Source organism: Falco punctatus (genome assembly GCF_963210335.1).
Source record: "Falco punctatus genome assembly, chromosome: 6".
NCBI classification, from domain to species: Eukaryota; Metazoa; Chordata; class Aves; order Falconiformes; family Falconidae; genus Falco; species Falco punctatus.
The window spans coordinates 52,132,636-52,154,875 of NC_137585.1; the positions used below are offsets into that span (position 1 = coordinate 52,132,636).

The 22,240-nt window shown below is 44.7% G+C and overlaps 1 protein-coding gene across 4 annotated transcripts in view; it reads right to left on the reverse strand.

The window, feature by feature from the left end:
• SLC38A1 (solute carrier family 38 member 1) overlaps nucleotides 1–21,923 on the reverse strand; it is a 40,478-nt gene extending 18,555 nt beyond the window's left edge. For 2 of the 4 annotated variants that reach the window (XR_013928972.1, XM_080392567.1), the window contains exons 1-4: nucleotides 21,627–21,923; nucleotides 12,908–13,119; nucleotides 5,084–5,159; nucleotides 4,415–4,530 (exon numbers count right to left, since the gene is read on the reverse strand). Coding sequence is in view for 3 of the 4 variants with exons in the window: in XM_080392567.1 (XP_080248693.1) it covers nucleotides 4,415–4,530; nucleotides 5,084–5,159; nucleotides 12,908–13,026 (311 nt within the window). In the remaining variant the exon portion in view is untranslated. Of the gene's footprint in view, nucleotides 1–4,414; nucleotides 4,531–5,083; nucleotides 5,160–12,907; nucleotides 13,120–18,056; nucleotides 19,115–19,145; nucleotides 19,278–21,626 lie in introns of those variants that run through there. The other 2 variants (XM_080392568.1, XM_080392569.1) reach the window with 2 other exon arrangements.
• Between the last annotated feature and the right edge of the window lie 317 nt (nucleotides 21,924–22,240).

Consider the following 22,240-nt stretch of genomic DNA (forward strand, 5'->3'; position numbering starts at 1 on the left):
AAGCAGAGTAAAAATCTCGAAGTCCTCTATTTAAGGACTTCCCTATCAAATGGAAGCATCTTTTCCCAGGACATGTTTCATATGCTACCGAAGGGGTGCCCAAATGGCTTTTTATGTTCCTCCCAGTGCCCAGGGAGGGGGAGAGGAGGGAAGTCAAGGCTCGACTGGCTTCCCTTGGGAATAAAGGCAGAGACCGAAGGCTTATGCTTTGTCCAGGTGGAGACTGGTGTTCCCTCACTGATGCCACTTCTGGTCTGCTGTGATCCATAATTTGACTTCACATAGAAGAATTGCAGGAAGTAATGACCAAACTGTTTGCGCAGGGAACTTGCTGGCACAAATGATAATTAGTCAGTGCTGGGGGCTAAGTGCATAAAACCACATTTGCTCATTACTCTCTGTCTTTAAGCCAAGCACCATGTGTGCCTTCCCCTCCAACACTCTGACACACAAAGACCTGATGATGTTTTCATAATGTGTGTGAAGAGCATTCAGGCAATCTGTTGGCAATTCCTCTCTTTATTATGACAACAACCCTCAGGACACCGAGAAAAACAAGCCTAAAATTTAACAGAAAGCAAGCTGCTGCCATAGATAGGCAGCAACACATCTTTGCCATAGGAATACATAGGACAGCATGAGAAGCTTCCCCCCCCTCCCCCTCTTTTTTTTAATTATTTTAGACTGGAAATACTTTAGCACCAAATAATGACCCACAAGTTTCCTGGGGCCAGAGGAACAGGGAGAAACATAAAGAGGTGATAGGAGGAACTGTTCTTTTGCCAACAAACAATGATGGTTGACAATAACAACACATTGTTTGTACAGCCCAAAGGGTGTTTCTCCATGAGAAGGGAAGGGAGATTGTACTAGCTGAGGTCACTCTGCTCCATTTTATACAGATTTGCTAAGCCCTGCTCCTGTCCATGTTCCCTGCAGAGCTGTTCTGCCCCTGTCTGCCTGCAGGCTTGGTACTCACAGCCCCTGGTTCTCAGCTGCTGGGCTGACTCACTCCCAGCCCCAAATGGCTCCGGCTCCGCAGGCCAGCATCAAGTCTATTTCAATATTAAAAGCTCCCCTTTTTCAGGCACTGAGCTCACAGAGCCATTGCAGTAAAAATAACACTCCCAAGCAGCCAGGTATTTCGCTGATCTGTTGTCCTTAGTTCCCCATAGGGTTCTTGCAGAGACACTTGGCATTTTCATTAGTGCTGTATGAAAAACTTGTTTGTGTTAGGACTCTGGTATGGACAGGGATATTCACGCCAGAACCACCCCTTGGAAAGGAATGAAAATGCCCATGTCACTTGCTCTGCACAAATACAAAACAGAAGCAGGGAGCTTGTGCTGCTGTCCCATAAGCACTCCCCTACTTTTAACTTTGTCTGCTTTTAAAGAAGTCCTGGCAGCTATGCAAGCAACCAGCATGTGCAAAAGTCACCTCCCTCCAACAGTTTAGGGCAGGGGACTGATCCAGTGCTGGGAAGAACAACCTGTTCCTGCAGTGCCACTGCTGTTTGCTCCCAGCTGCCATATTACCAGTTCATCTGAAACATGGGCTGTCCCCAGCCCTCTGTGGATTCCCAGGCTTTGGGGCCTGAAGACCCGTGAGGCAGAAGAACCTGCCTTATTGCACAGAATAGCTCTGAACCCTCATAAGGTATGGGGTGCAGAAGAGTATGGCAGAGCATGGGGTTTGCCACCATATGGCCTCCCAGAAGCCCCCGTGGCTCAGCAGGGTTTTTCAGATCACGTGCAGTGCCAGGCTAAAAGCAGGCTGAGGCACCTTGCCGGCCCGTATCTCTGCAACGTAATCCATCACTCTGGTCCTCGCTCTCCAGCATGAAACCACAGGCAGCAACAAGTGCTCCTGCCATCCCTAGGTGGCCTGGCCTACCTCTGAACTTTCCAAGCTTTTTGTGGCATCTTTCTGCAGCAAGGTTTTCTCAGCTTTTGCATACAGTAAAGGATGCTCTTCTTTGGTCTAGGTTGTAGTAATCAACAATACTGGGATTAAATTCTTCTGACTTCCCACCTCAGCTATTTGCCTAGAAAGCATGATATTTTGCTACGGCACTAAATTATGCAAATAGGATGTGAGAGTATATACTCATTGACATGTTTATTTTCAATGTCTTATGCCACAAATATAGGTTCTGAACTGATCCAGTTGTGTATGGCAGTCCACACTTCAGCAGTCTAAAAGTTGTGAGAGGAGCTGTGAGTAGAAATCGGGCTGGATCTGCTTCGTTAGCACTGGAAATGCTCCTTTAATTTTTCTGCCTCTGCCTTTTACTTTTCAGGGTTGATGCATGCCAAAACTGGATAAAGCAACCTAGAAACTTTCCAGAAATGTGCTACTCAAGAGCAATGAATTTAAGTGCTTTCTTATGTGCAAAAAGCAATGAAAGTATTGCTCAGCCTCTTATCTTTAATCACTTGAAAAGCAGAAATGGTTCCAAGATCTACCTGCGATAGCAACAGCAGAACTTTACATTTATGGGAAAAATGCAGTGAATGAGAATGTGAGAAAAAAATCTAACACTAATGGACTAGGTTTAACTCTGAGGTTATTCCATGATAAAAGAATGCTTAAAGCTCTTCAACTTTCAGGATAACTGCACACACCACGTTAGGATCCCTTATCTCCAGGCTTCAAAGGGGAAAGTTCTGCTAGCCTGGCTAGTTAGGCCCTGCTAGCTTCCTTATCTTTGATCTCAGCAGGCTGGGCTATCTCCAGGCCAACCGATCTATAAAGCTAACAAAACCAATTATCTGCTTTTAAATACACACACTTAATTCTGTAGAGAGTAGTGATGTTATTGACTGTATAGAATCTCTACATTCAGGTTTGGCATTTTTTTGTACAGTGTGGTGGTACAGATCTACATGCTCGCTACTCAGGCCATCACAAGTTCTTAGAAGTTTCTCTGGTGTTTACTTCACTTCACTTCAAAGAAATTGGCTTTTTACATCCTTTAGAGCAAACACATTTCAAATTTCACTTAACTCTCATGAAAAACTGCTGAAAGAAGAGGACGAGATTACAGAAAACTAAAGTGGTCAGGAGAAACTGAGGGTGCCCCTTGGCTGATCATCTATCATCACAGAAGAAGTAACAAGGCTGGAGAGAGGTAACCTTTTTTTTTTCTCGTTACAGCAGTTTTTGCAATCACAAGTCTGTGCCCTTGGAGGTGTGCTTGTCAGAGCATGGGTGGATATCACATATAGGTTAGACTGCTGTGTAAAAAAAGCAGCAAAAAAACCACAGTCACTCTGCATAAGAGAGACCTAAATTAGAGCCCAGCTACTTTATAGCTTAGCTTCGTGACAACACAATTCGGGGACTTTGTACATTCTTAATGTAAATGGATTAACTCCTCGGATTATTCCTAGATTTTACCCAAGCACAGCAAATTGTAAGCTAGCAGCATGGATGTAGCTATTCTGGCACAAAACCCCAGAGCAGATGGCTATATGTACCACTCTGGCCATCCACTCTGCTATATACAAGGCTCATATTCTGTATTTCCCCAAAACCTAAGAAATAACGAAAGTTCTAGATTTTTAGGTTTGACATTCAAGAAACGACACCTCTCTAGAGTAATCTGTAAACTCAATAACCATGTTGAACAGTTCTCAAAGATTGTAAATCATTATATTTCTTCCTGAATGAACATTTATCATTGAAATCTGCACACAATTCCCAATTGATTTCTTAACAATCACTTTTCACAATGAAATGTCTCATACTGCGATCCAGAATAACACAGAATAACACTGTGCCTTACTCATTCACTGGCACCATTTCATTTTTAAACTATAAAATTCTCCTTTACAAAGTGCTTTTTTTGCTGGAGTTACGTATTCTACCTCAACTCTTTTTATACTAAAATCTTGGCTGTATTTATGTTGGCTCTCAAGGACTCTCACATAAGAAACTGATGAAACTGTGGGAGTGAGATGAAAATATTATATGTAACATATAAAGGAATATAAATATTCTTTTTCTTGCTTAAAAAAAAAGAAAAAAGTAGTTATTGCACCATGCTTTGATGAAAGCTCTGGAGATCCTGTGACACAAGGAAGCACTAGGTACTATCCCACTGCAGCTATTACTACTGAGTATTTCCGATATACGTGTAGCTTGTGGACTACAGGAAAAATCCCTGGCTAGGCTCAGGTCTGTAGTAAATAACATGGACTTAATTTGCTAGCATTAGAAGTCATGGATTTTCTCCCCAAAAAATTTGATGGAAAAAAAATGTCTGAAACTTGTAGCTAACATTTTCAGGCTTGAATGCTGTACTTGATTACAGATGGACTATAAATCCCTCTGTTTGCTGGCAGTGCACGCGTTCTTTAAATGCAGTGAAACTGCACAGAGATCAGCTATTCACCACATGAATACTCACAAGAAAAGGAGAATTCCTGTGTTGGCTAAGGCAAAAGCGAGGCCCAAAATCCCACTGCCCATAATTGCATTGCTGAGGTTGAAGACGGACATCCCCAGCGAAGTAGTTCCTGGGATCTGGAGAAGCAAAGACAGACATGTCAGTGACAGCTTGGAATGGAGCAGGGAAATGCATCTATGCTTCAAACTCCACGTTTGGTGATATATCGGATATGAGTAACTACTGCTATGGAAATGGCTTAATAAAAACTGGTTTGAAAGAGGAAAAAATGTCACTGAACCCTGTCACAGCTACACTCTGATCGCAGTCCTGTAGATTCTGTAAGCTGACAGAACAGTATCAGCAATACATAACTCATACTACACTTCCAGTTTTAAACCCCATCTTTTGCTACACCTGTGAAACACCTTAGGCACATGATTCATACATTGTAAGGTCTTCCTGCTTAACACAGGCCAGAGGGATTCCCTTGCGTCAACTCGACCAAAATGCTTTTTTTTTTTTGGTTGTTTTTTTTTAAAGTCCTGAGCACAGGCAGTTCCTACTGGAACCTGAACTTCAGTTATAATTGTGTGTGTCCAGCACTTTTGAAAACCGTGTCTAAAGGCCCGTCATATACACAACATACAGTTTGTTTTGACAGGGAAAAGAAGAGCAAGAGAGACTTACATATTCATCACATTTCTTCTTCTCCAGGTGGCTGTTTGTGAGACTTCTTCTGCTTTCTCGATCCGAAATAAACTTGCTGAAAGATGTCAGAGTATTTATTTCCAGCAAGTGTTTAGAAAATATGAACACATTAATTCCATGAGCAGCATACAATTACAAAATATGCAACATATAAAAACTGTATGTGAAAAGAGGTCGAACTCCTAACTACCTCATGAGCTGGATCATGCTTCACTAATACCAGCGTACATTGGGCATCAATAAAGGTAACACTAGCACAAGATCAGAATAAATGTCCATCTACAGAACGGTCTTTTAGGAGGTGTGGTAAAGCAGCAGCACCAATTTTGTGGACAGGAAAGTAACTTGTCTGCACAGACACTAAGAGGAGATACTTCTCCTGGTGTCCTGCAAAGGTGCGTGTGACTGGTACCCCCCGCTCCCAACCCCTGCTCACATGGCTGGCATAACTAATGCCATTCTGTAAGGCAAGCAGCTGTTCTTTGTGACTGAGCAGGTCGCGTATTCATTCTCTTTCCTTCATCATCAGGCCCTGAAGATCCTGTGAACCAAATAGACAAACAAGATTTCTTCTTCCCCTCCCTATCGACCTCAAGGCTCCTGGGTGCCAGCCCAGTTACTCCCTTCCTTGCCAGCCTTGGGCCCAGGCACTGGGCCCACCAAGGTGGTGGTGATGACCACCTCACAGAAGAGGGAAGTGTGACAGCACCCAGAGCACTGTCTGTAAAATCAAACCAGTTACAAGTCCTAAGAGGGGGACCTGGACTGGAGCTGCTGCTAGACAGTGAGAGCTGGGAGCCCCGGCGGCCAGGGACACCCCCACTGTCTTCTGCTCCCTCTGAGGATGGACGGAGCCACTTGCATTCTTTCATATGATTTGAGTCTAGATTATGATTGATATATTGATACAGCAAACCATGTATTAAGATCTGATGCAATCTGCACAGGGTCCAGGTGATTAGAAGTCATAAGTTAAGTTGTATTATAAATTCTGTATTATGCTACTTATAGATTGTACTACATTGATTCTGCTTGTAGAAATCCTGTGCCATTCTAATCATAAATTCTGTTCTACACTCATCATAACACCCTGTTAAGAAAATAAGGCTTTAATTGTACTTATGATTTAGTGCTGCCATCATTCTGCCATGGATCCCTACAAGACCCTGTCTGTCCCCTGCGTCAGGCAACTCTGCGGCACCCACGAAGCCCTAAATGGCCCCTGTAGGGCCCGTATGGCTGGAGCTAAGAGGATGATGATGAGGAGGAGGATGGGGTGCTGCATGCTGCCAGAACTACCCAGACCATCCTGAATCGGGCGACATGCTCTGTTGGTGCACTGTTCTGGGCTACTGGATTTTCATGTAAGTGTCTTTCAAAACTCAGTACTGAATTCACCACACTGCAAAATTAAACGCTTCTGTGCAGGGAAACACAGAATAACCAGCTTTTCTTTCTCTGCGCCCCTTACTTGTTCTGTGTCCCTGATATATCCACATTTAGGGACTTGCCAGAACAAGATTTGCCTCCTGTGGCTGTGTCGGTATCCTTGGGATTTACGACACTTCTGATTTAGATGAGCTGTAATTTTCTCCCTGATTCTGTCTTCAGCAAACATTTTAGTTTGTATAAAGCATTCTTTCAGCTTTTCATCTTTTGAAGGTTTATGCACAATTAAGTCCCTGGCATCTTTGTAAATCCACAGATGGTTCTTAGGCTGTACTGGCTAATGCGTCAGCCATTGTACGTGTTACGTACCCCACCAGGGGCTGTCACCAAGTGTCAGAGATCCTTTTTGCCGTAGGTAAATTAAGGTGGCTCTTCTTAGATTAAAACAGACAAACAATATGGTGAACACAGAGCAGTACCGCTGGTCCCTTCCCACAGCTGGGAATGTCTACTGGTCAGGGATGTATAGTTCAAAGTGTGACTCAAGATTGTGCATCATTTGAGTACATCCAGTGGTATTCAGGCTGGCAATATAACTGCGAACTCATAAAGACAGAACTCTTATCAAACTTCCCCACTACCCCAACTGTGGCCCCATTACTAGTGATATATGCTAGCACAGCTTCTAAGCGCCTGCCAAAACTGTGCAGTTCTAATGATGACTTGGCTTCCACAACTGACACACTGAGCTCTGTGTCTTTAAAACTTTGTATACTACATACACACACATTTTGAGTTTATCCCTTAAAACTTGTCATAGCTGGAAAAATGTATGCAGTATTTTTGCTGGTTTTGTTGCAGCTTTGACTCCTACCCATTGGTCTGCTTTGACTTTCTTTATATCAATAAAAACCAACTATAGGTTTATCCTGTATTTTTTAAACTACTAACTTCAGCAACTAATTTGCTGCATAATATAGACACTGTGCCAGGTTTACCAGTCCTAATGCAGTTGGAATAGATGGCTGAACCTCCCCCACTGTTTTAAGAAGCAAAAAGCTACCACTTCTAAGATAGACTGATCCAAAATTAACTTTCCAAAGCTCACCGTGTAGGTATTTCATCCTCGTGGAATAAAATCTCAACCTGATTCAGAGCGTGTGCTTTTTTCTTTTTCATGTCTGTTTAAAGCACATCTCTTGAATGCAGGCAGCAGAGTGTGAACAGTTTGAAAAAGACATTCCAGCTCTCTCTTGAAACACCCCGCAGGCAATTTGTACAGGCAGGAGCACAGAGAAGAGTTTTGTCTCTTTTGGATTTCTAAGTGCTGCTGGAAACGTCTGTGGACTTTGCCTTCTTCTGTCATTTATGAAGATCATGTGTCATTTTAGATTTTGTCAATAGTTATGATAGAAGTAACTGGTCTGTTCCCCCCACTTCTCCTCATCCCTCCGCAGCCAGTCCTCCCTTAATAATTACAAAACCCCCAAAATGATTATTATTGCCACCTGCTATTAAAGTTCAATGAAAATTATTGTCAAAAAACTAACACAGAATAAAGACAACACTTGAGTAATCCTGCTTGAATATAAAGCAACCGTGGGACTTTCCATTAGAATACTTTTGACAGAGTAAACAGCTTCTGCAGAACTAGTATCTTCTGTGGCCAACAAACACACTATTTTCTTCTAGGTGGGACTTGTAAGGAAACTAGTCTGATTTGATACATTAACCCGAAGTACTTTCTTTTGCGTTAGTCCTACATTAAAATGGACTGGGCTTGTTGTCCACTATCTCATCTCTCATTACAAGCTGGGCTCCTCATCCACCCTGTGTTTACATCACGCTGCACATTTTTCTCCATTTATGCCGTATGATGTGTATGGGAGGGCTCAGTCAGACATGGAAATGTGGCCATTGGGCTCCCAAATCACAAGGTAAATAGCATTGCACCCAGATTTTATGGGGTGTTTCCCAGCGCCTGCTTCCTAGCCCCGGGATGGCTTGTCCAGAAAGCTCAGCAGCAATGCAGTGGTGGGGGATGTGGGTCTGCCTGATCCAGAGGCTGTGCTGCATCTGCTATTGCTGGCAACTTAACCTGCAAGTCCAGACAGGAAGGTTGCCTTGGGACCACACTCAGCAGGTGGTACAGACGTAACTTATGACAGTCTACGTTTTCCATAATGGAATGCATTACTGAACTTATATTAAAAAAAAACAAAAAACAAAAAACAAACCAAAACCAAACCGAAAAACTAGGGAAAAGGTAATCCAATGGATTCAACAGAAACAAATTTCCCCAAGATTTTGCTTTGTATAAACATTTTTTAAATTTTCCTCTATAGCATATGAAAGGGAACATATGTTGGAATACTGGAACTTCTAGTTAAACCGTGACATGCATCTGCTCTGCTTAATAGATGTGCTTAGAAAGCGAGCTATTCATTGTCATAGAATGTTGTATATTTGACCTTTACAAATATGATATGAATGAAGTGAAATGACTGTTTACTCCAGCCTCTCCCAGCCCTCCCAAGGACTAGCCACTGTGACAGGTGCTGTGGAAATGCGCAGTAGGACTGTCTGTGCCATCAAAGCCTTCTGACTCCCTGACAAGCATGAAATCCGCTTGTGCTGTTTGTTGTCTCCATTTCAAATGCTTTACTCATCATTAAAAGTCATAACCTGTTCTTATATGTTTCTGCTTTGCTGTTGAGTTTCCTACATCACAGCTGAGTATGAACAGCTTATACAAACCTTTCCAGACACATTAATAAAATACCCTGGCCAAAAAATAATCAGCTCATCCTTGTGATGCCTGAAGACTCACGGTTGGCTTGGGAAGAATTTCTTCGTCTAATTCTTTTCATGGTCTGATTCAGTGCTAAGTAGAAACTTAGTGTTATTGATAAAGTGTTTTTAAAAGGACCATGTTTAACCATGGTTTCCAAATACAATTTCTTAAAGGACTTAAATGAGAAATGTTTGATTAAGATGATATCCCTGAGCTAACCATTTTGGCTAAGCAGTTAGCCAAAAAACATTTAGCTGTCTGAGATCTGTTTAAGCGTAATTAAATTAAAGTGGTATTTGACAATGCCTTTAACATTTGTTAGGGAAAGCTAGTTTTGCCAAGATGACAGAACTTTATCCTTAGGCAGCTTCTTAAACAGAGCACTAACTTCAGCAACAGCAAAGATTTCCAGGGCAGGCAGGAACAAGAAATGCAGAAGAAACCTTGGTCTGACTTACACTATGAAACTGGGACCAGGTCTGGGTATATCTACCAACAACTTTGTTGACTGAGCAAGGGGTGCTGATGACTAATTAGTAGCTGTAAACCAAGGCAGCCATTCAGCCGTCTGCTTCCTGAGAGCATTGTCATAGTTACAGATAAGGAGTAGGTCATCTAAATACTGGTTTACAGTGATGTGCAGAGATGGCAAAATTTTATAGCCAGGACACATCGTTAAAAGTCACCAAATCCACATCCAGATTTGATGCAAGTCTCTTTACTGACATTCCAAAAAGAAATTCAACATCTGCATACAAAGAAAATCAATCCAATACAAAAACCTCCCAATACAGCCCCTTCCAAACAACATCCCCTCCCTACATACAACTACATACATGATTGCATATTTAGGTTCAGAAAAGGCTGGAATTCCAAAGGAAACTAGAGAATTTTTTTACCAGATCAAGAAATATTTGGAGTTTACAACCAGATCTGGAAACAGTTGTGTACCTTCTCCAAAAGACCCTTAAAAACTCTGCTCTAGATGAAGCTTGAAAAATTATGCACTGGAAGAAAGAAGTGTTTAAATTAAATACAGAGTGCAAAATCAAACAGGTTGAAACAATGAAAGAAAGTTAGTTGAAAATTACAGATCTAATCTAAAGCTCAAGTGAAATCAACATAAAAAATTCCACTGATTTTGACGGACTTTGGAGTTTCACAAGGCCTTGCACCATGTGCCAGGCAGCACAAAATATGTTATTCCGTACGCCTGTTCCCCTCTATTCCATGGAGACAGGGCGTTTGCCAAAATAGTCATAGAAAGGGAATTACCACATCCTTTCAGGCTGTATTTGGCATGGGGTACAGAGCAGGGGCTGCCCACCTGCTCATCACCTGCATCGGCATGGAGGTGCTGGCTCAGGGCAGTAGCCATGGGCGACTCAGCCACAGCCTCAGCCCCAGGGGTTGCTGATGGGGCTGCACCAGTGCCGCAGTTGCTGCGGCCGCTGGAAGCTGTGGTCAGCATGAGCTGCCTTGAAACTCATTTTACACATGGGGGGGAACACGAACACACTGGGATATGTAGGGCAAAATACTCATGTATGGGATGCATGAGTAAGTAGCTGTGCTGTGAGTGCCCCAGCAAGAGGGATACTCGACAACTGTAATGGGCTACATCCTACAACCAAATGATACTCTGCAGAGGAAAAATGTTAACCAGAAAGGAATGGAAAACTGTGGAATATGTAGATCAGACCTAAAAGCCAGAACAGTAATCAGAAATTCTGCCTCTGAGTTTGTGACACTCTTTCCTTGCCCCACTTTCCTTCTTCCCTTTGCAGGCAATCTGGATCCGACCCAGACCTTGCCATGCTTACTACGCCCTGACTCCACAAGCACACTGTGACCACAGGGGATCAGGCACATAGGCACCCTCCATAAACACTCACTAAAAGATCAAGTGCTAACAGGGTTAGTAACAAGTAACAGTTACTGGTGGCACCAGCCAAAGTGCTGGGGAGGCACAGCCAGCCCAGTACAGCCACTCCTTCTCTTGAGGATATAAATCCTCAGCAGGCTCCAGGGAGCAAATTTACCACTGTCAGCCCCTGAGCTCCTTGCCTTATGAAGTAAGCCAGCAGGAAAGCAAGCAGGTTCATACTAGAACTGTTTTGGTTTGGCAAGTTGGAAGGTTTTTTTCCTTGCTCTTGCCTTTTCTTCCCTTTTTTTTTTTTTTTAACAGAAGTGGTTTGTGTTTCATTTTGGCACTTTCCATCAAAGCAGTTGCATCAGAAAATTCCTGACCAGCTCTAATCTTCCTCAGTGCAGCTGTGCTGCGGTTGCACCACTACACGGTGCAGCTGGCGACCGCCCCGGGACTTCCCCAGGGTGGGGGGGGGGGTCAGGCTGGCACCCTCTTGCCAGGGGGCTTGTCCACGCCACCAGCCATGGCCCCCCACTCAGTCCCAGGGTATGGCTGGCTGGTTTTGCTACATGCATTGTATGGCCAATGCCAGGTCCTTATTCCTGCACCCGCTGCCAAGCTCCCTGGCTGCTCACACAGCTGTGAGAGCCACACAACTCTACCTCACTTGGGGAAAAACAGCTCTTAATGTTGTTTTTACACTAGAAAGTGAGTTTCTCTGGGTAGGCAGAGAAGCTGCTGCTAAAAGGAAGAAAGGGCAAGAGAAGAGGTTTTTAAGGACCATAAACACAGGTGGCAGCAGCCCAGCAGTAAAGGAGCAGGATGATGTGCCAGCAGAAGCTTCCCAGCAGCACCAGTGCCGGGCAGGGCTGGATCCCTGCACAGGCGCTGGATGGCTGGTGTGCTCCACCTTGGTTTGCAATATTTGAACAGGAAGTTTGATCAAAAAGCAGCTTCTTGTTTTACAGCTCACAAAACCCAAACAGGGCCTGTCAGTAGGTCTTTTCTGCAAACAGGACAGCTCAGCACCTGTTGGAGGCTGGTAGGAAGGCCTGAAGAACCACTCTCAGGTGGAACAGACTGCTCTTTGGAAATGACTGCACAGCTTACAGCAAAAGCCTACAGCCTAATAATGAACAAACCCAGTAACTTTCACCAATATTGATAAATAGATGCATTTTTTTAACTTCACATGAGATAGGCTTAAGTGTCTCTTTTACCATCTTCCTGCCATCCCTGCCTCAGGGAGCACGAGCCACTGCCCAGTTTATCTTGCCGAATTGCGAACGTAGACTGACACTACCTTTGCTGTCAACCATGCCAGCTGTAAACCCCCACAGGCTTGGACGCATGGAGGTGGCCAGGGAAGTTAAAACTGTCATATCAGAGATCAAGGGTCAACAAAGAGATTTGCCCCAAGTGATGCCATTGGTCTAATTGTATTAATTATTATTACTTCTTTGCTGTGTGCAAGCAGACATTTCAAAATGTTGACTTTTTGCTACATTATATGTTTGTGCATTTTATTAGACTGATTTGAAAGATTCAAAACGATGAATAAATTGCCGCTGTTTGCTTTATCCGCTGTTGCAGCCTATGCCCGACAGATGTCACATATGAAATTCAAATTACATCTTCAAATGGAGCATGACTTGATAATGAATAATTCAAGACATATACTGAAAATTAGAATGCTGTTTTTAAACAGTGTGTTTCTTAGCACAGGCAGCATCAGTGGAAAAATACTTACCTATTTATCTGGCCATTTTCCACCTCTGTGAAATCATTTGAATCATTGCTGATGTTATCATCTTCAGGGACAGTCATATTCTGCAATTCAGTCAGTTCTAATCCAGCTTTGAAAGGCATCTTGGGTGAGGAACTGTACCTATCCAAGTGTTTCTCCAAACACTAACGTTTGGTTGATATCTGTGAGTAAACTGCAGCCACGCTGCCAGCAACCTAAATAAAAGAAAAGAAAAAACCCCAAGATGTATACCACCAACAGCAGTCGGTATCATCAGACAAAACCAGTGAAACTTGGGCAAGACAGACTGTCCTTAGCCAACCAATTTTGTACCGTTAGAAGGACCTCAGGTGATAAACCTAAACACGCTGCAGAACAGTAGTAACCTTACATGCCTTAATGCGATCAGCTTCACTAACCTTACAAATTTACCTGGTGCGGCAACCAAATGCTGAAGACAGCATCTGTATTTATAAACTAGCAAGCAAACCAATCCTACTTGTTTCAGGAAAAAAAGATTAACCACCTGCAAATTAAGGAATAAAAATTATTTGCTTGTCCAAGTCCCATTTCGATATTCAGCATTCATCTTCTGTATGTTCTCCTTTCCGTCTTAAAACTGTAAAATACATTGTGTCCATGCTGTTGCTAAGTGGATAGAACAGAGGGATAGTTATCCCAGTACTCTGTTCTACTAATATCTGTATTCCAGTTATTTGAATATGTTAAGGTTTTTTGGTAAAGAGGATGTGCAGAGGATGCTTTGTGTATCGTTAAACTTACTCTAAGCAAGGACAGAAACAGACAAAACCAAATCCCTACGCTCATGTATCACGGGAAGAAAGAGTAATGTATATCTTGTGTCAAGCAGTTATTATCTAGAGATCAGGTGATCTCTCCTCTGATAGATGCGTTGCATAAAAGCACCAAGAATAACACCAAAGGCAGATCAGACAAGTCTGCTACAGTGACATATTTCCTCATCAGCAATGCAAATCAGCTGAAAGACCAACATTTTCCAGAGTCTGACCACTCTCAGCTAAGCCACAACTCCAGCGTGGTGCTGAGGCAACAGGATGTTATTCACAAACAAGTCCCTGCACCACAGCTCTCTGAATTCCCATTTTGTGAATGAATTTCCTGCAGTATTGTCAAACAACTATTCACCCTGGGGTATGTGATGAACACATAGATGCCAGATTAATTTGGGGATATTTTTTAAATTCCCAGGGCTACCTCAAACACATCAAACTGCTCACATGCAACCAAAGAAGCAGGAACATCCCCAGATCTTGCAGGGCACTATGTTGAGGTAGAAGGACATAGCTCACTTGTTCAGTTACGACATCTGCCTGTTTCAAATCAAGTTTACAGGACCAAATACTTCTGATTTATACCATATCCCCACCACGCCGAAAAGGGTTTTGCAAATGACCAGTTTTCTCCCTATAAATACCTTCTCAGAAATGTAGTTTTAAAGTTTACATGTGCTCTTAACATTTCCTCAAGAGCTCAAACTGTCCAAATTTCAAGTGCAAAGTCTAAAGGCTAGCCTCGAGGCTTGCAGTGGGCAGGGTCTGCTTTTTGCTACTGAAGGAACAACTAAGCACGTGGTTATGGTGGCAGAGAGGGCCTGGTACAGTCTGGTGCGAGGGCGATGTTGGGGGGATGTGAGCTGGGTCCTTTTCAACTCCTCTACAGAAGAGATTTCCACTACAGATACCAGGGGAGCGACCGGGTATTAAAACGTTGGCATGAGAAAAAGAATGAATGGATTGAGGCTGCTGATACATGAATGCAGACTGGCAAGCAGAGGGTGGTTTTAGCAGTGACGTTCTGGAACAGTCTTCCCAGAGGCTGCAGGGATAAAATAGTCTACCTATTTTGGAAAAGAAGCACGATCTTTTTATAAAAGGATAAAGCCACAGGAGATGGTGACTGCTGAGGTGGCAAGGACCAAGCCCGCTGAATCCTGGAGCTTCTTGTGACCATGAGTTCCTAAAATAAACAATTTCTTAATAGACCTGACAACCTCTATACTGAGATCTGTATCCCCTGACATTTAAAAAACCTGTGGAAAGGTTCGTCTAAAATTCAAGCACAGAAGCTTCCCTTTGGGTGCCGTTTTGCATCATTGTCTCCCAGGAGGATTTTCAGAACTGCCTTGACATTGCCTGCGCTTAATAAATTCCCCATTAAGTGTTCCAAAAGCAGAGGCTGAAATTAGCACTCCTGTGAGGTAAACTGTGTGCTGGAGAGCAGACTTCACAGCTCACTGATGTGCAGCTCCTGCTTCGCTCTTCTGCCCCTCAGTAGCTGAAATGCTGCAGGGCCGGACTGGCAGGAACGTGGCTTGCTGGTTTATTTACAAGGAATCTTTGCAGTGCAAAAGTGACAAGCTTTTTCTGTCCTAAACAAAACTCTGATTCTATGGAGACTTGATTGAGTGATGGTGGAGCAAAATCTTGGTGCAAGCAGTGCCAGCTAAAGCACCAGCAATCACTTCAGTGGATTCCAGGTTTCAGGCAGGCTCCTGACAGGAGGCAAATCTTTGAATCTGCCTCAGGTTCTTGCTAGATCAAGCGATTTTCTAAAAGAACCCCACTAAAACAAAACTCTGAAACCAAAAAAGTGTTGAGTGAAATAATGCGTTGCACTTCCAAGTATGAAAAAAACTGATCTCAGTGCCAAAACACGAGGAGGGTGAAGGGAGAGCGGTGGGCCTGGGGATCAAAACTTTCACTGTCATGGCATGAACTCACTGCAGGTCTTTGGCAAAGGATAACCAACTTGTCCTTAGCACCTCCAGCTGTAAAATGAAGATGTTAATAGCGACAATAACACTCAGTTTGTGACATACTTGCAGATTCAGAGAGAAAGGGTGATAGAAATGTGATACCTGGAAAAAAACACTATGTAAATGGAATTTTTTTTGCAAAGATAACTTTACCTTAGATATATTCAGAGCAAACCCTCTGCTATTGTTAACACTCTAAGCACCCTCCACAGTCAGTGGAGTACAGGTTGTCACATGAATTTCACCCCCAAATCACCTACTTTAAATTTCAAGTTCACGGATGCGACAAATCATAGTCTAAATAAAATTACAATCCCAAAGGACAGGGTTCATGTCGACCAGCTTTATTCCCTACAAGTCAAGTGCTCATTCCAGGCTCATCACTTGGCCTCGTCTACAGCAGAGACAGGTGCTGCCGGAGGGCAATCCATCTTGCCCCACAGGAGGGGTCTGCAGCCACGCTGAGCTGCCCCTTGCAAATGTAATAGCTTTGCTCCTAAAAAGAGCTCCAACGTTGGGACAGCTGAGCTAAGCAGGTTGCCACCTCAGGTGTAGGTGCCACTAATGCTGTGTGAAGAAAATCAATAAATTGCTTCAACTAATAAAAATTCAGCATATGTTGATGCTGAGCTATAACGGAAGCCAGCATGGTAATATTTGTATTTTTAAGGCCTTTTCATTCAAGAAATGTCATGATGTAAATGCAAATAGAAATGCTATGCTGGCAAAAGTTCCTAGACTTTCAACTTTCATGTTGAAAGGCAGCAAATAATCATCTGAAGAGCGACTGCAGCAATCCCAATAGCTTCCAGTCACTATGCTACTCTGCCCAACCTTAAACCTCCCAAAAAGAGAATTTCCAGAGACCTGCCATCAAACCTCTCTCTCCAGACACATGCAGAGTAAATCAAGATGAAGAAGTAAGAATTTTGCTCTTGCTTCAAACTTTTCTACTCAGATGGACAAACACTCCTTGAAGCAGGAATCACCCTGAGAAAAAAACAGGAAAGAGCTAATGACCCTTCCAAAGGAACCTCAAAGGTCTGTGTTTGGTGGCTGATCCAGCCTCTCCATTTAGTAGAAAAAACACTGCTCTGGCCTAGGAGTCTGTCTTTCTCTTTAAACATCCCACGACATGTCTTGTAAAACCCATTATGGATAATTTATTCACTGTGTGCTCCTTGCAGAATATGGGAAAGATTACAACTGGCCGTGGACTTCAGAAGGAGGACTGTGAGATGACACAAGAAGATAAAACGAGTTTATTTTTCTCAAGGACGCTGAGACCTTCACAAGCCATTAAAGCACATTCCAAGAACTGAGGTCATTTTCTCTGTTGCCTTCAGAAACATAAAAAATAAATAAAAATATCCCTGCCACTCCAGTTTTCTGGACTGTGAAATTTCACAACAGCAGTAATGGGCTTAAAAAGTTTGTATTGGAAAAAACATGGTAATACAGACAACCAAACTTTATTACTTCTGCTGGCTCAAGTATGAATCCTTTCTGGGCAGTACCTGGAAGAGGTGTAATCTCAGAAAACACTTCGCTAGAAGTTGTGTTTTTAACAGTAACATCATCCCTCCTGGTGGTAATGGTGATGGCTTAATTCACAGGCTGGTTTTTTTCATATCCTGTAAATGACATATTTGAAAAAGTGCCATCTTAAGACACATGGCTGCCCAAAAGCTGACTGAGTATGTGAGAGGTGTTTGGGACATCATTTTGCTCACCTCTGGGTATGTTTTTTTGTCACGTGCCCTTGCACACACACTCACCCTCACTGGGCACTCCATTCACTGCACGCTTCCCACAGTCAAATGGTCTTGGGAATGGCAAATATCCAAGACATGCTAAGCAATTTTAATTACGGAATTCAAAATAATTTGCTTAAAAGCTGAAATATGCCTCAACTTTCTTCTTAAAAGTTTTGCCAAAACTGCTCTTGGTCGGTTACGAATCATCAGAATCCAGTGCTTGAGTTTCACACAAGCTGTTTTTACTCCTTCATAGTCTGAGATGTGATACATTTTTCTTTGCTTATACTTTTGAAAGTTGTTTCAAAGAGCAATATGACCAGTAAGACACCATGGACATAAATAATGAAACACTGAGCCTGAAACTCTTGTGTATGGACTATTCACGTAAATGACAAAAGCAATAATAGGCTTTATATATAACAGTATCACATTAGGAAGGGAAGCAACTATCTCCTCTTTGTTCAGCATTAGTGACACCTGACATGTAGAACACAAAGCTGCTGATTTACCCCTCGTCTACAGGAAGGACAAAACGGAAATATTAGAGAAGAGCCACCGAGATAACAAAGAGCTTGGAAATTAAAGACTGACTCACATCCACTGAGCAAACATCTGCAGTGCTTGAGATGTCATCACCTCCAGCTCCTCCGTTCTGCCCCTCTGCAGCAGGCTGCAGCCACAGGAGCAGTGCAAGGAAGTGAGTTTGCCAGTGACCAGCCCCCATGGGCTTGAGGGCACTCCAGAGAACCACTGTGGTGCCAGCATGAACCCGTCCTGCCCATCGGCAATGCTGCCAGGCCGAGGGCAGTGCAGCAGCCGAAGGCCTTCCAGCGCTGCAGCTGTTTGCTCGGTAGCTGCAAGCCACTACCTTTCCTTTCCAGGCTCCCTCTCACACAGCCCTCGTGGCGTGAGGGATGGGAACAGTTAAAAAGTGAGGTGGGGGGGAAACCAACAAATGACAAAAGTCTTGAGGAGGAAACTCAGAAAAGAACGTGATGAGCACAAACATGGATTCTCAGCCTTTCTCTTGATACTGTGTGACCTTGCGCTGCAACAGGACAGGAAAACATTCCTGCTCTGCCCCATCACTCTCCACACTGCCCTTCCGTGCTGCCATAAAGAAAGGGAAGACAGTCCCAAATTCAGTCTCGACAGGCTACTCAGCTGATCAAAGGCAGGCAAATAAGAAATCATAAAATCCCAGTCTGATTCACCCAGTGATTCATTACTTTAGGCAAAACACTTAAAGATGAGCCATAAAGGAAAATGGTTTTAAGTACATTTTTGTTTTGAGCCCTTCCCAGTCAATTTAGGGAAGGCATTTGGCAGAGGAATATACTCACATTTTTTCCTAATTATATTTCTCTGTGAAATCCTCTCAACAGTCTCGGTTTTGCTGAAGAGATCCCAGAACGCACCACCACAAATGAACTCTTCCACAGAAAGTGGAAGCGCTGTATGAGTGGGGCTTGATGGGTAACAGCAACAAAACATACTGCCCAGGTATATTTATAAGGGCTAAATAGCAGCTCTGAAATTCTTATTTAAAATAAATTTTGTACTATACAAGCAAGAACCCTTTGCTTAAGTTCATACACAACTCACTTTTCCCTCTGCCCCAGTTTACAAGTAATTTCTTTGCCTCAGTTTTCTTGACTGTAAGAGACGCAGATGATATATTTACCTGATAAGCTCACACAAATATGAGCATTAACTGCAAAAGGGCCGTAAAACGCTTTCAACATGAAAAAGCTGCCATTTTCCCCAAGAGTGGCCACTCAAACTTGGATTGAATTGCAGTCATAACAATAAGTACCTATCAGAAAGGAAACTGAATTCAGGGTTACAGTATTTAAATATTCCTACCAGATGTCATTTGCCTTCACAATACAAACTTTAAATTGGTGGTCACTGTCAGGCTATGTGCTAAGCCTGTTTCTACAGAAATGAGCAAGCTGAGAAAAAGACAGGGGAGAGCACAGGAGGAAGAAGCCTGGCTTCTGCTCAGTCACCTCTTCCCTTGGTAAAGAACAAACCCCCAAACCAGAAAACTCCAATGAAATGTAGGACAGAGACCCACAATGAGCAGCCCGCAAACGGACCAGCTGAGAGAGCCGTGCCTCCCCTTCCATCCTTTAAAACCCTTGTAAAAAGCAGGATTTGGAGATGAAGGACAATTGATCTTCCATGTTCTACAGCACTCTGCAGAAAGCCTCGAACTCGGGGGATAATCCTCTGCACAGGGGTATGTGGAGCCGTGGCGCTCGCTGCCAACACGTCTCCCATTCTCACGCGGCCTGGAGAGCCCAATTGGTCCAACTACAGCATAAACAGTCTCAAGTGACAAACCAGAGGATGCTGCAGTGTGCTTCAGTGAAGTGCCCTCTCTATGGTGCCTCTTAAACAGAAAAAAAAAAACCCTTCCAAAAAGGCAAAGTCAAATAGGAGTCACTCAGTATGACAGTGAAGCAGATTCCATTTTAGTCAGTGAATTTCCACCGAGCCACAGCAGAAGGCCTCTGCTCACAAGCAATATGGCAATTCCTAGATTTCAGGCAGGTTTTGCCTGTTGATTTCAGAGCAATTGCGGCATGGGCTCCAAGCCTGAAAAGGGCAGTTATAGATACCCTGTATCCTTCAGCAACAGATGGAATTTCCTTTTAGAGGCTTTTTAAACAAAGTTGGTGCTTTGGTGGCAGATGAAGTAAAAGCTAGACAGAAGGATGCTCTTTCCTTCTCCCTTTACCTGTTTTTACTTCCAACCTAAGACTATTAGACTCGGATTCTCTCTCTCTCTCTCTCTCTTTTTTTTTTTTTTGTTTTTCCTTCCAGAATCTATTTATTTTACGAATTAACAAGGATGTTTTTCTAATACTTGACTTTCGTAACAATGGCCAGTACATGTTATTTTGCCTTTCAAGCACGTGTAAAAGCCAAACAAACCTAAAGGCGAATGAAGCCCCACAAAGCACAGGTTACTATGTTACTCTCACTTGGAACACAGGTTAGTAGAAATGCCCCAGTGCTGTCCGTGGGACGCTGAATGGCCTAAGGACCCGTGGCGAGTTCGGCTGGTGGCACAGGCAGACTTGAGCTTCGTCTTCGACAAAACCAGCTGCCAAACACGGGTTTTTTTTCAGTCCTTCCAATGTCACATAAACAAAGCACGCAGTTTACACCTGTCTTCCTCTTCTCTTCAACAAGGAGATACATCCTAGCTACAGGTTGCATTACAAACTCTGAAAAACAATGGCACTAACCTTTGCCATTGGAGCAAGCTGGACGTGTACACACGTGAGCAAACGCACAGACAGGCATCCAAATGTACCTTTTTGTTCTCGCCTTTGGCTCACTAAAACCGAGCAGCTTATCTGTTACTATGTATTTACGGGCAAACGCACACATACACCCGGACACACACACGCGTGCGCGCCGTGGGCCCAGCCTGCATTTTCTGAATACCGCAAAACTTCCACCGACCCCATGGCAGCGCTGGACTGAAGCGAAAGGCAAGCGCGTCTCCCAGCAAGGCAGGGCCAAACCCGCGGCCGCGCATCTTGCGGGGGCTGCGGCACACGCGGCCCAGCCGCGCAGCTCCAGACATCACGTTTGCTTGGGGGAAACATTTTATTTTTTTTTTTTTTGGCGCGGCCAGTGAAAGCTCGTAGCTGCCGACTGCCGGGTCTGTCGGGTTTTTTTTGTTTGTGTGTTTGTTTTTTTTCCAGGCACGCCGCCGCGGCTGGCTAGGGCAGCATCCTGGCCGCCAGCCGCCCCGGCCCGGCAGCGCGCCGCCGCCGAGGGGAGATGCCGCATGGCCGGCCCGGCCCCCCGCCCCGCCGCAGCGCGACCGCCGCGCTCCCAGTCCCCATCCCTTCCCCGTCCCCATCCCCTCCCCGCCGCGCTCCCGTCCCCATCCCCAAGCCCATCCCCGCCGCCCTCCCCGTCCCCATCCCCTCCCCGCCGCGCCGCGCGCGATCTTGGGGTTCGAAATCGGCAGCGCCCGAGGCGAGGAGGCACGTTTTGGGGTGGTGGGGGGGGGTGTTTGCCGCGCACACGGCTCAGACAAAGCGCGGCCCGCGGCGGGCTCCGGCCCCGCGGCGCGGAGACAAAGGCTGCGCGGGGAGCCGGGTCGCCGTTCCCCCCGATTGCATCAGCTGCTGCCTACCTTCCCGAGGAGCCCGGGTATCCCCTGAGGAATAATCCACCCTCTCCGGCGGGAGCTGGCCGGAGCACCCCCGCAAACAATTAGTGATAATAATAAAATGAAATAAAAATTTAAGTAAAAGAGGCGAGGACGGGGGGGAAATCAAATCGGCGAACCGAAGACAGCGAGGCAGACGCCGCTCGCCCTGCCGCCGCGGGTGTGTGCATGTGGAGGTGGGCGGGCAGCGGGAGCGCGCGGGCGCGCCGCCGGGGCCGGGGCCGAGCTGCCAGGTGCTGCGGGACGCGGAGCCCTGCGGGGCCCCCGCCCCACCCCCCCCACCCCCCCCGAGGCCACCCGGCCGCCCGTGGCCCCGGGTAGAGGATCCGCCCCCCCCCCCCCCCCCCCCCCCTTCTGGGCGCACGTACGTTCAACACCTTTCTCTTTTAATAAAACGATTTTCTACTTTTTTTACAACGACAACAAGATCGGTTTTCTCTCGCTTTTTACGCCACGGCTTGCCCGCAGAAAAGCCCCTCCTGGCAGGCAGGCCGGCGGACGAATTTTTGGTGGCGTTTCCCCTGCAATGGCCACAGCAGATGTGGCATCTCCGTGTTACCCCATTTCCTGTTCCGCCG